This window comes from Panthera uncia, chromosome E1, assembly GCF_023721935.1.
Source record: "Panthera uncia isolate 11264 chromosome E1, Puncia_PCG_1.0, whole genome shotgun sequence".
NCBI classification, from domain to species: domain Eukaryota; kingdom Metazoa; phylum Chordata; class Mammalia; order Carnivora; family Felidae; genus Panthera; species Panthera uncia.
Genome location: NC_064814.1, coordinates 34,091,444 through 34,105,826, shown reverse-complemented (window position 1 = coordinate 34,105,826; position 14,383 = coordinate 34,091,444). Strand labels below are relative to the sequence as shown.

The 14,383-nt window shown below is 35.1% G+C and overlaps 1 protein-coding gene across 10 annotated transcripts in view; it reads left to right on the top strand.

The window, feature by feature from the left end:
- BCAS3 (BCAS3 microtubule associated cell migration factor) overlaps window positions 1-14,383 on the top strand; it is a 611,080-nt gene that overhangs the window by 189,249 nt on the left and 407,448 nt on the right. For all 10 annotated transcript variants that reach the window (XM_049637825.1, XM_049637821.1, XM_049637826.1 and 7 more), the window contains one exon: window positions 10,674-10,767. In XM_049637825.1, coding sequence (XP_049493782.1) covers window positions 10,674-10,767 — 94 coding nt within the window. The remainder of the gene's footprint in view (window positions 1-10,673; window positions 10,768-14,383) is intronic.

Sequence of the window (14,383 nt, the reverse complement as noted above, 5' to 3'; positions counted from 1 at the left end):
ATTCCTCCAACTTCCCTTGAATAGCGACATCTTACATAGCTGTAAGAAAATATTAAAACCAATATCAAGTTGACAAATATCAATACTGTTCATATGCTATAGACCTAGGATGCCTGGCTGGCTCAGTCAGTGGGGCGTGCAGTTCTTGAACTCAGAACTGTTAGTTCAAGCCCCGTGTTGGGTGTGGAGATTACTTAAAAATAAAATCTGTAAAAAAATATGGCACAGACTTTACTCAGCTCTCACTATTTGTTTTACCTGAATTTATTTGTGTGTTCCTGGGTGTATATAGTTCTATAACTTTTATTCCCTGTATAGATTCACATAATCAACAACACCATTAAGATATAAGACTATTCAACACATACATTTTTTTGTATTCAGACTTATCCTTCAACCTACCCCTTCCTTTTCTCCTGAAAACTATTATATGTTCTCTATCTCTATAATTTTGTGATTTATAGAGTGGATATAAGAGAAATCATATAGTATATTACATTTTAAAGTTAACTTTTAGACTAAATATGATATCCTTGAAGTTCATTTGTTGTGTGTAATTAAGTCTTTATTATCTCTCTGTTGTATTCCTGTGAGTAGCTGTGTCTATTTGTGCAACCGTTCACTCACTGGAAGACATTTGAGTTGTTTCTAGCATTTTGCTGTTATTAATAAAGCTGCTATGAACATCTAGGTAAAGGCTTTTGTGTGATTTCTGTAGAGTTTTCAGGTCTCTATATTAAATGCCACAGAGTATGATTGATAAATTTTATAAGTGCGTATTTAGTTTTGTCAGAAACTGCCCAACTGTTTTTGCAGAGGGGCTGAACTGGTTTACATTCCTTCCAGTAATGTATGATAGGTGGCAGTTTTCTCATCAGAATCCATGGATGATGAAAGCAGTGTTAGAACATCTTTAAAATAGTGAAATAAATGAATTGTTAAACCTGAATTCCACATCTAATGAAAATACCTTTCAGGAATGAAGGGAATATAAAGACATTCTTATAAAAGGAAAGCTAAATTAATCACTAGCAGATCTATTTATTTATTTATCTATTTTTTAATGCTTATTTATTTTTGAGAGGGAGAGGGTGGGAGAGAGAAAGAGCGAGTGAGCGAGAGAGCACATAAGTAGGGAGGGGCAGAGAGGAGACTCAGAATCTGAAACAGGCTTCAGGCTCTGAGCTGTCAGGACAGAACCTGACATGGGGCTTGAACTCGTGAACCATGAGATCATGATGTGAGCCGAAGTTGGACGCTTAACTGTCTGAGCCACTCAGGCACTCCTATTTTTTTTAATTTTTATTTGTTTGAGAGAGAGAGAGAGAGAGAGCACATGTACAGGAGCAGGTCAGGGGCAGAGAGAGGGGGAGAGAGAGAATCCCAAGCAAGCTTTGCACTTCCAGTGTAGAGCCTGACGTGGGGCTTAATCTTGGGACCTGTGAGATCATGACCTGAGCTGAAACCAAGAGTTAGATGCTTAACCGGCTAAGCCACCCATGCACCCTGCAGATCTACTCTTAAAGAATGTCTAAGGGAAGTTTTCTAAAGAAATTATAACAGAAGAAGGCTTGTAACTTCAGAAATAGAGAACAGTGGAAGAGGTAAAAATAGAAGCGTATATAATATATCGATTTTCGTAAGTTAAATTTGGTTGAAGCAAAAATGATAACATCTCATGTTATGATCAACATATTTATGAGAAATATTTGTGGGGAAGTAAATTGAGTTTCATAAAAATGTTACAATTTTGTACTACATATCACTGTATCTGAAAAGTTTAAAGACAACCCACTAAAGGGGAGAAAATATTTGGAAATTATATTTTTTATAATGGACTGCTATCCAGAATATAGAAAGAACTACAACTAAATAAAGAGATAGATAATCTAATTTTAAATTGAACAAAGATATGAATAAACATTTTTCTGAAAAAGATTTACCAATGGCCAATAAAAACAAATGAGAACCCTCATACACTGCTGGTGGGAATGTAAAATTGTGCAAATGCTTTGGAAAAGAGTTACCAAATGACTTAGCAATTTATCTTCTAGGAATACTCAAAAGAAATGAAAATATATATTCACATAATTGTATGTTCATAGCAGCGTTATTTGCAAGAGCCAAAAACTAGGAGCAACTCCAGTGTACCTCAACTGATTAGTAGATGGATAAATCAAATGTGATATGCACTTACAATGTAATATTCTTCAGCAATAAAAAGAAATGAAGCACTGTTTCATGTTATAATGTGGGTGAGTCTTGAAAATATTATACTTTGTGAAAGAAGCCAGTCTCAAAAGAGTGTATGTTGCATGATTCCATTCATATGAAATGTCTAGAATAAGCAAAGCAATAGAAAGAGAAAATAGATTATAGTTTCCCAGGGCTGGGAGTTTGGAAGGAATGGAGAAATGTGGGGTGACTGTTAATAATTATGGGTTTTCCTTTGGTGATGAAAATGTTCTGAATTTGGTTGTGGTGATGGTTCTACAATTGTGTGAATATACCATATATATCCCAAAACAAACCTTTAGTAAATATTTAACAAGTGTAGTTTAACACACTTTCCCAGATACTACTACTATAAGACTTCGTTTTCTTGTTCTTCTCACTTAATACTTTGAAAGTCAATCAAACAACTAAAAAGAGAATAACTTATAATGCATGTTCCCCCCACCCCCATTGTGATAAAATATGCATAACATAAACATTGACATGTAACCATTTTTTAAGTTTACAATTCAGTGCATAAGTGTATTTACAATGTTGTGCCATCACAATGGCACATCACAATATCCATGGTTATCACAATAACCATCACTGTTATCTATTTCTAGAACTTTTTCATCATCTGGATTCATTAAATAGTAAACAGTAACTCCCCAAACCCTTGTCCCCACAGTCCCTGGTGACCATCATTCTGATTTCTGCTTCTAGTAGATTGCTCATAATTACAAAAGATGTACAATACAAAGTGTTGGAAAGGTTGTAGAAAAATTGGAAACCTCATGCTTTACTGATGGAAATATAAAATGATGTAGCTATTTTGGAAAACAATTTGTTAGTTTCTTTAAAAGTTCACCATATGTTTGCCATATGACTGACCAGATTCACTTCTAGGTATCTCCCCAAGAGAAATAAAAACATATTCACAAAAATACGTGCACATAGATATTCATAGCTGCCTATGCATTGTAACAATTGACTAGAAATAATCCAAATTGCCAAGAACTGGTGGGTGAACCCACATGTTGTGGTATTTTCATACAGTGGATAACAGTTTAGCAATGTAAAGAAATGAATGATACCTGAAACAACATGGCTGACCTATAAAAATTATATAAGTGAAAGAAAGTAGAAGGCAAATTGCATGATTCTATTTATGTGAAACATTTTCAAAATTTTTAGAAAAGGCAAAAGAGATAAAATATACATAGGGATTGCCTGGGGCTTAGGGTTGGAAATCTGTAAAGTTAATATGAAGACATTTTGGGGATGGTGGAAGAAATCTAAATGGAGAATGTGGTGATGGTTACACAATTGTATGGATTTACTAAGTATTATCCACTTATGTATTTAAAATGGGTGATTTGAATGTATAAATTTACTGATGATTGGGGATGACTATCAGTTATGCTGAAGAGGTACATAAGTAGATCCTGTCTCCAGAAAATGAATACATTACTAGAAAGAATTTTCAAAAATAACTATCTGGGGACTCCAGAAATTGGCCAAAACTAAGAATGAAATGATAAGTGTGTAAAGACTTTAGAGCTTGGATAATAGTTGTAGGAGAAAATGGCCTTTTTGCATGAGGCTGCTCTCATTCACATCTGCCTGGAGCTTGGTGAGTGTGATTAGTTTAACCAGTGCAGAGTGGGCCATGTAAACAAGCCTTTTCCCTTCTAGACAGGGGATTTACTTGATTTGGAGTAGTATGTTAAAACCCAAGCCCAACAGTATTTTCACTTGGTGGATGATGAGTAAGGGAAAATGTGTAGCTCCACTGGCCTGAGATCGCAATTCAGATGGGGGCCAATTTGAAGAACAGGAGAAAAAAATGCTGGTGAAGTATAAGCAGAGCCTCAGAGACCTTTGGGACAACATCAAGTGTACCAACATATGTGTAACTGGGATCTCAGAAAGAGAGGTGAGAAAGGGGCAGAAAAACATTTGAAGAAATGAAGTGTATAAATACTTACCTTTCTCTTCCCTTAATTTCTTTAAAAGGTAGTTTAAAACGATTGTTTTAGGGAATAACTATAATGTTTCTCAGCTGATAATATATATGACAACAGTAGCACAAAGGAATGGGGAGGGAGTGCAGCTATATTGGAGCAAGGAGCTATAATTTTTGCAATTAACTGACAATCTTGTAATCTGTATAGCACCTTGTTACCTATACAGCATCCACTAAGAAATTAACCTCCCAAAATTAACAGAGGAATTAAAATAGTAATATTAAAAATAACACAAAAGAAGAGGATCAGAGGTACAACACCTGAGACAAAGTAAATAGCAAAATGGCAAACCTAAGTCCAATTATGTGTATAATTATATTAACTATAAATGGACTCAAGTTAAAAGACATTGATTATCAGACCAGAATCATTCAGATTCAAAGACATAATTGGCTGAAGTAAAAGGATTGAGGAAACGTACCACATAAACAGTAACCATAATAGGACTGGAATGGCTATATTAATATCAGACAGAAATACTTTGTCAGGAAATATTGCCAGAGAAAAAGATATTTCATAATAATAAGAGGGCCGATGTAATAGGTAGATAAAGCAACTATTAATGTGTAAACAGCTACAGCATTTCCCAACAAACATTAGGCAAAATCTGACAGATTGAAAGGAGAAATTATAGCTAACTAACATTTACAGCATGAGATTTAAATACTGTGCTCTCAATAATTGATAGGAAAAACTAGACAAAATTTGTGAGGATTTAGAACACTACCAACCAGCACGGTGTAACACCTCCAAACCCGTAGAATTTGCATTCTTTTTCTTTAAATGTTTTTAAAAGTTAATTTATTTATTTTGAGAGAGCAAGAAAGCAAAAGAGCAAGAAAGAGAGAGAGAGAGAGACACTTAACTGACCAAGCAGGCTCTGCGCTGTCAGAGCCCTGACATGGGGCTCGAACCCATGAACCGGGCGACCCCAGCCAAAATCAAAAGTTAGACACTTAACTGACTAGAATTTGCATTATTTTCAAGAACATCTGGAATGTTTTCCAAGATAGACCTTATGGTTGGGCAAAAAAATATATAAGTAGCTTTAAAAGTATTAAAATTATGAGAAGTATGTTTCCTGAGAACTATGGAAATCAATAACAGAATGGGACGCCCCAGTGGCTCCATCAGTTGAGTGTCCAGCTCTTGATTTCAGCTCAGGTCATAATCTCATGGTAGGTGAGATCAAGCCCCACACATCGGACTCTGTGCTGGCTAATGGGGACTCTCTCTCTCCCTCTCTCTCTGCCCCTCCTGCGCTTACCTACTGTGCTCTCTCCCCCTCAAAAATAAATAAACTTAATTTTGTCAAATGCTTTTTCTGCATCGATTGACAGGATCCTCTTTTCTTTTACTAATGTGATGTATCACATTGATTGATTTGTGAAGGTTGAACCAGCCCTGCATCCCAGGAATGAACCCCACTTGATCATGGAGAATAATTCTTTTTATATGCTGCTGAATTCTATTTGCTAGTATCTTATTGAGAATGTTTGCATCCATATTCATCAGGGATATTGGCCTGTAGTTCTCTTTTTTTGCTGGGTCTCTGTCTGGTTTAGGAATCAAAGTAATGTGGCTTCATAGAATGAGTCTGGAAGTTTTCCTTCCCTTTCTATTTTTTGGAACAGCTTGAGAAGGATAGGTATTATCTCTGCTTTAAATGTCTGGTAGAATTCCCCAGGGAAGCCATCTGGCCCTGGACTCTTATTTGTTCGGAGATTTAAAAAAAAAAAATTTTTTTTTAACGTTTATTTATTTTTGAGACAGACAGAGCGTGAACAGGGGAGGGGCAGAGAGAGAGGGAGACACAGAATCTGAAATAGGCTCCAAGCTCTGAGCTGTCAGCACAGAGCCTGACGTGGGGCTCGAACTCACAGACCGTGAGATCATGACCTGAGCCGAAGTCGGACGCTTAACCGACTGAGCCACCCAGGCGCCCCTGTTCGGAGATTTTTGATAACTGATTCGATTTCTTTACTGGTTATGGGTCTGTTCAAGTTTTCTCTTTCTTCCTGTTTGAGGTTTGGAAGTGTGTGGGTGCTTAGGAATTTGTCCATTTCTTCTAGGTTGTCCAGTTTGTTGACATATAATTTTTCATAATATTCCCTGATAATTGCTTGTATCTCTGAGGGATTGGTTGTAATAATTCCATTTTCATTCATGATTTTATGTATTTGGGTCATCTCCCTTTTCTTTTTGAGAAGCCTGGCTAGAGGTTTATCAATTTTGTTTATTTTTTCAAAAAACCAACTCTTGGTTTCGTTGATCTGCTCTATAGTTTTTTTTTTATTCTATATTGTTTATTTCTGCTCTGATCTTTATTATTTCTCTTCTTCTGCTGGGTTTGGGGTGTCTTTGCTGTTCTGCTTCTATTTCCTTTAGGTGTGCCGTTAGATTTTGTATTTGGGATTTTTCTTGTTTCTTGAGATGGGCCTGGATTGCAATGTATTTTCCTCTCAGGACTGCCTTCGCTGCATCCCAAAGCGTTTGGATTGTTGTATGTTCATCTTCCTTTGTTTCCATATATTTTAAAATTTCTTCTCTAATTGTCTGGTTGACCCATTCATTCTTTAGTAGGGTGTTCTTTAACCTCCATGCTTTTGGAGGTTTTCCAGACTTTTTCCTGTGGTTGATTTCAAGTTTCATAGCATTGTGGTCTGAAAGTGTGCATGGTATGATCTCAATTCTTTTATACTTATGAAGGGCTATTTTGTGACCCAGTATGTGATCTATCTTGGAGAATGTTCCATGTGCATTCAAGAAGAAAGTATATTCTGTTGCTTTGGGATGCAGAGTTCTGAATATATCTGTCAAGTTCATCTGATCCAATGTATCATTCAGGGCACTTGTTTCTTTATTGATCCTGTGTCTAGATGATCTGATCTACCCATTGTTGTAAGTGGAGTATTAAAGTCCCCCGCAATTACCACATTCTTATCAATAAGGGTACTTATGTTTGTGATTAATTTTTTTATATATTTGGGGGCTCCCGTATTCGGCACATAGGCGTTTATAATTGTTAGCTCTTCCTGATGGATAGACCCTGTAGTTACTGTATAATTCCCTTCTTCATCTCTTGTTACAGCCTTTAATTTAGAGTCTAGTTTGTCTGATATAAGTGTGGCTACTCCAGCTTTCTTTTGACTTCAGTAACATGATAGATAGTTCTCCATCCCCTCACTTTCAATCTGAAGATGTCCTCAGATCTAAAATGAGTCTCTTGTAGACAGCAAATAGATGGGTCTTGTTTTTTTATCCATTCTGATACCCTATGTCTTTTGGTTGGCGCATTTAGTCCATTTACATTTGGTGTTATTATGGAAAGATATGTGTTTAGAGCCACTGTGATGTCTGTAGATTTCATGCTGGTAGTGATGTCTGGTGCTTTGTGGTCCTTGCAACATTTCACTCACAGAATCCCCCTTAGGATCTCCTGTAGGGCTGGGTTAGTGCTGATGACGTACTTTCTTAATAAAAACCCTTGATAAAGTCGGGATAGAAGGAGCATACTTAAACATCATAAAAGCCATTTATGAAAAGCCCACATCTAATATCATCCTCAATGGGGAAAAACTGAGAGCTTTCCCCCTGAGATCAGGAACACGACAGGGAAGTCCACTCTCACCGCTGTTGTTTAACACAGTGTTGGAAGTGCTAGCATCAGCAATCAGACAACAAAAGGAAATCAAAGGCATCAAAATTGGCAAAGATGAAGTCAAGCTTTCACTTTTTGCAGATGACATCATACTATACATGGAAAACCTGACAGACTCCACCAAAAGTCTGCTAGAACTGATACATGAATTAAGCAAAGTCGCAAGGTACAAAATCAATGTACAGACATCGGACAAAGGGCTAGTACAAAATCTATAAAGAGCTCACCAAACTCCACACCCAAAAAACAAATAATCCAGTGGAGAAATGGGCAGAAAACATGAATAGACACTTCTCTAAGGAAGACATCCAGATGGCCACAAGGCACATGAAAACATGCTCAACGTTGCTCCTTATCAGGGAAATACAAGTCAAAACCACACTCAGATATCACCTCACGCCAGTCAGAGTGGCTAAAATGAACAAATCAGATTATAGATGCTGGCGAGGTTGTGGAGAAACGGGAACCTTCTTGCACTGTTGGTGGGAATGCAAACTGGTGCAGCCGCTCTGGAAAATAGTGTGGAGGTTCCTCAAAGAATTAAAAATAGATCTACCCTATGGCCCCGCAATAGCACTGCTAGGAATTTACCCAAAGGATATAGGAGTGCTGATGCATAGGGGCACTTGTACCCCAATGTTTATGGCAGCACTCTCAACAATAGCCAAATTATGGAAAGAGCCTAAATGTCCATCAACTGACAAATGGATAAAGAAATTGTGGTTTATATATACAATGGAATACTACGTGGCAATGAGAAAGAATGAAATATGGCCTTTTGTAGCAACATGGATGGAACTGGAGAGTGTTATGCTAAGTGAAATAAGCCATACAGAGAAAGACAGATACCATATGGTTTCACTCTTACGTGGATCCTGAGAAACTTAACAGAAACCCATGGGGGAGGGGAAGGAAAAAAAAAAAAAGAGGTTAAAGTGGAAGAGAGCCAAAGCATAAGAGACTCTTAAAACCTGAGAACAAACTGAGGGTTGATGGGGGGTGGGAGGGAGGGGAGGGTGGGTGATGGGTATTGAGGAGGGCACCTGTTGGGATGAGTGCTGCGTATTGTATAGAAACCAATTTGACAATAAATTTCATATTTAAAATAAATAAATAAACTTAAAAAATAACAATGAAATTATGGAAATCTCCAAATATTTGGAAATAAAACACACCTATCAATAGCTCATGGGTGGGAGAAGGAATCCCAAGGATATTAGAAAATATTTGGAATGGAATAAAAATAAAAAGTGAGCATATCAGAATTTATGAAGTGCAGCTATTCTTTTACAGAGAGGGAAATTTATAGCTTTAAATGCTTATAGTAGGAAGGAAAAACAGTCTGAAACTAATAATCTTCACTTTCCCCATTTTCTAATCTGAAAAACAAGAGCAAATTATAACCAAACAACAAATGAAGTAAATACTAAATATATGAACATAAGTCAACAAAATAGTAAATAGTGAAATATTGGGGAAAATCCAAAATTGGTTCTTTGAAAAGATAAAAAAAAATTGATCCTCAAAAAGTTAAAAATGAAATTATCATATGATCAGCAATCTGATTTCTAGGTTTGTATGCATAAGAATTCAAAGCAGGATCTGGAAGCACTATTTACACACCCTCGTTCATTGCAGCATATTCACAGTAGCGAGGATATGGAAGCAATCCATATATCTATCACTAGGTGAATGGATAAAGAAAAATCTGGTATATACATACTATAATATTATGCAGCCTTGAAATAGAAGGAAATATTGTGACATATTACAACATTGACAAACCTTGAGGACATTTTGGTAAGGGAAGTAAAGCCATCACAAAAGTGTAAAAACTATATTCTTCCAGTTATTTTGACTCTCTAAAATAGTCAAAATCATAAAAACAGAAAGTGGAAAAGTGGTTATCAATGGCTGGGGGGAGGGAAGAAGAAGAATCAGAGTTTAGTGGGTAGAGTTTCAGTGTTGCGAGATGGAAAAGTCCTAGAAATTTGTTACACGACAATGTGAGTATACTTAATGAACCGAACATTTAAAAATTGTTAAGATGGTAATAAATATCTATGCACAAAAAATTTGATATATCAGTAGCTTTACTGAATTGTAGGTTTGAGTCAGCAATAGGCAAGAAAATTAAAGCATTAGGATAGTAAAGGATGACAAAGCAGACATTTCTATATAATGGATTGCTGTAATGGTTACAGTACTATATAAAATCATTGAATTGTAAACATGAAATAGGTGACTTTTATGGTATGTAAAGTATACCTTTGTAAAGTTTTTCATACTAAAAGAAAAATTAACTTTGCCCGTTTAGGATTAGTTCCTGATTTACTTCAAATTAAATTATTTATGTCTGAATATCATGATCCAGTAATGATCTAGTTGTAAGCAAACATTTTCCAGTAGGTCATAACATAATAAGAATTGTATGTTCCTGTCTTTGGATGAAGCTCTACAAAGCTGATTTTATGCTTTTTGTTTTTTTTCTGAACCTCTACTTCAAGAAATTTTTGTCTCTGTCATCTACAGTAAAGCCCATCAACTGTTTTTAGAGTTTATATGATTGATCTTCTGGAGTATATTGTATCTTTTCCTCATTCCTAAAGTGGCATTCTCACCTTACAGTGACAATAATCTTCCAGTATAGTGGAAGCAATCATGCATACTTTTGGTCAGGGATATTGTAGTGTAGCTGTGTATATCTTCACGCTCAGTAATTGGTGAGTAAAGTTTAATTTCCATTTTCCTTCTTTCTTTCTGTGAAGGTGCTTGTGAGCGAGGATTCTGACAGTGATGGTATCGTGGCCCACTTTCCTGCTCATGAGAAACCAGTGTGCTGTATGGCATTTAATACAAGTGGTATGTCCTTTTTCTTTCCATTTATGTCATGGGATTTCAACAAGTTTTTTTTTTTTTTTGGAAATGGAAAATATGAAATATGGAATCTGACTTTTCATAATGTGTCAATGTGTATCAGAAAAGTAAGTAGACTTCAGTAAGTGGTTCTTGAGTGAGTGAATTTAAAATAAAAATTTAGGGGTGGGGGGGCTAGGTGGCTCAGTCAGTTAAACATCCAAATTTGGCCCAGGTCATGATCTTGCAGTTCATGAGTTTGAGACCTGCATCAGGCTCTGTGCTGACAGCTCAGAGCCTGGAGCCCTCTTTGAGTTCTGTGTCTCCCTCTCTCTCTTTCCCTTCCCTGCTCACACTCTGTCTCTCAAAAATAAATAAACATTTAAAAAAATAAATAAAAATTTAGAAACCCACCAAGCATTAGTTTTGCTCTCAGTAAAGAGGTAATTGAATATCAGCAGTAGGTAAACTGTGCTATTGAGGTGCATTAATTTCTGTATTATAATTAAGCCAGGAACTTCAGTATTCCGGACTACATATTAATGAATGTAAGTGGCACTTTCCTTGTAATTTAAAATTTCTTTTTCACTTTCACATACAAGCGTATTATAAAGTATTTGCTTGTATTTTTCCCTGTGTTTTGGTAGTGGTTTTGTTTTTCTATTTATTCTTAAAGCATTTGATTAGGAGAGATGTTATAGTAATGTGGAACGTCCTACTACTTTTCATTTTTTTCTTCAAACTTTTTGTTATATAAAGTTTCAGACATAAAAATAGATTTAAAAGATAGTATAGTAATGACCCATGTATCACTACCTTGATTAAATAGGTGTTCACATTTCTGTGCATAATAAATAAATATACATATGTATAGGTATGTGTATACTTACGTATATGTACTTGTATACCCATGTATGTATAATAGATGTACATAAATATATGTATTTTGTTGAATCATTTGAATGTAAGTTATGCATGTAATGACAACTTACCCACTACAAATTAATCATGATTTCCTAAGAATAATGACCTTTTCCCATATAGCCAGATATTATATTGTAGTTTTGAAAGTTAACACATTATGTTATCTAATATCCAAGCCATAATTTAAAGTTTCCAATTATCTCAAAAATGTATCCTGCAAAATATATAATATGATACTATGTTGATCACATGGCTATGTTAGTAGACCCTCAAAATATCTACATATTGGAGATAGGTTTTTCTTATGGAGATTAGCAAGTAATCTGCAGAGCATTATTTTGGCTTCATTTCTTTTTATCTATTTATTTTTTATTTTAGAGAGGGCAAGAGAACGTGAGTGGGGGAGAGGGGCAGAGAGAGAGAGAGAGAGAGAGAGAGAGAGAGAGAGAGAGAATCTCAAGCAGACTCCATGCTCAGCATAGAGCCCAATGAGGGGCTCGATCCCATGACCCTGGGATCATGACCTGAGCTGAAATCAAGGGTCAGACACTCAACTGGCTGAAGTCACTTGGCTTCATTTCTGAAACAACTTTTTACTTAATAGTTGTATTATGTTGAAGCCTGGAGAATGGTGGTTTTTCTAATAATACCATGTTTTCTGCAAGATTAACTACTGTTCTATAAAAAAAAGTTTTCTCTCATCAACCAGGAATGCACCATAGTTCTCTTGTATGTGAAAGGCAGGATAAATACTTAATTCTTTCCCTTTACTTACCAATTTTCATTGTTAGGAGTTGGTTTACTACTTACAGTGCTGTAATTCCATTCCAGTGTAGTCATTTTTAAAATACTTTGTTTTTAAGTAAAAGATAAAATTGCTCTTTTGCTTTGGGAGCTGAAATAGTCTTCATAAACTTACAGTTGTTTTAGATCTTATCCCTTTGGTTGATGGATCTGAAGAGATTGTCATTTTTATCTTATTCTGCAGAAATTATCCTATCAGTTAAAATTGATGGAAAGACCCATCTTTTTTTCCCTTTTCATCTTTTCAAATAAAGAATGATGGTAAGAGGATAATATAGAGCATTTTGAATAATCTTCCTTCTAATATCTTAATTAGTCATTTTTGATAGAGAGGAAGATTTTTGTAGCGGTTGTTGATCAGTAGGATTGATTTAATTAATAAAGACAAAGATTTATGGAAATGCTTTGAATGTTATGGGAATTAAGTTAAATCTGAAGAAACAATCTGGAAGTTATGTCACTTACAGCACTCTACTTGGAGTAACCAGTATGACTCATTTTGATGGTCCATCTGTTATGTCAAATCTCTTTTGTATTAATGTATATTTCATATCTCCATAGTCAGAATGCTTTAGACGTTGGAAGCTGTACTTTTTCCATCCTGTGGCTTTCCATTGTAACAAGAACATACCACTTGCCTTAAAGAATATTATAGTTATCTGTATCATTGTCTAGCAATTAATTCTAGAAAACCACAGTTTACTATGATTTCATAATTTTGACATACATTTTTCATTTGATTTTATTTGAACTCCCAAGTTTGTGTTTTTATGGTAAGATTAAAAATTTTTATATTTATACCTTCTTTTTTGTGTTTCTAGAGCACTATTTGTATAACGCTACGATATAATTTATCTTGAAGTAATCATTTATTTAAATACTTGTCTTTCTACCTAACCTCTGAGTTCCAGTTTACATTATTAGGGTTCACTCTTGGTGTTGTACATTCTGTCAATTTTGGCAAATATGTAATAACATATATCCACCATTATACAGAGTAAGTAGGTTCGCTGCCCTAGAAATCCCCTTTGCTCTACCAGTTCATCCCTACCTTCCTCAACCCCTGGCAACCAGTTATCTTTTTTACTGTTTCCATAGTTTGTTTTATTTTCCAGAATGTCACGTAGTTGGAATCTTACTGTATATAGTCATTTCAGATTGACTTCCTTCAATTACTAATAAGCATTTAAAGCTCCTCCATGTCTTTTCATGCCTTGATTACTCATTTCTTTTTAGTGCTGAATAACATTCCATTGTGTGGACATACCATAGTTTATTTGCCATTTGTGTATCTTCTTTGATGAGGTGCTTGTTCAGATCTTTTTTCCATTTTTTGATTGGGTTGTTCATTTTTAAATTGTTGACTTTTAAGAGTTCTTTGTATATTTTGGATAGCAGTCTTGTATTAGGTGTTTTGTAAATATTTTTTCCAAGTCTATGGCTTGTCTTCTTATTCTCTTGAAAGTATTTTTGAAAATCAGAATTATTTAATTTTAATGAAGTCTGAGTTATCAATTATTTCTTGTCTAGATCATTCCTTTGGTGTGTATGTAACATTTTAAAATATACAAATTGATGTTCTGTTGTATTCTTAATTCAGTTTCACATTGGATGTTGTAATCTCTTGGAGGGAAGATCTTTATATGAGAACTATTTTATGAGTTTTAGGATCTCTTTCATTTTTTTCTTGAATCTCAAATGAAGCTTCTTAACCTCAGTCTAAGATCTGGAAGGTTTATGGATAGAATTCAGAGAGTATGTGAACTTAGGAAAAAAATTACATCTTTATTTTCTCTAATCTCTGATGAAAAATTTCCTTCACTTATGAAAATGTAAAATAAAATAGTGAAATATTAGCTGTACTCCTGAGTTTATGAACAAATGAAAATAATAG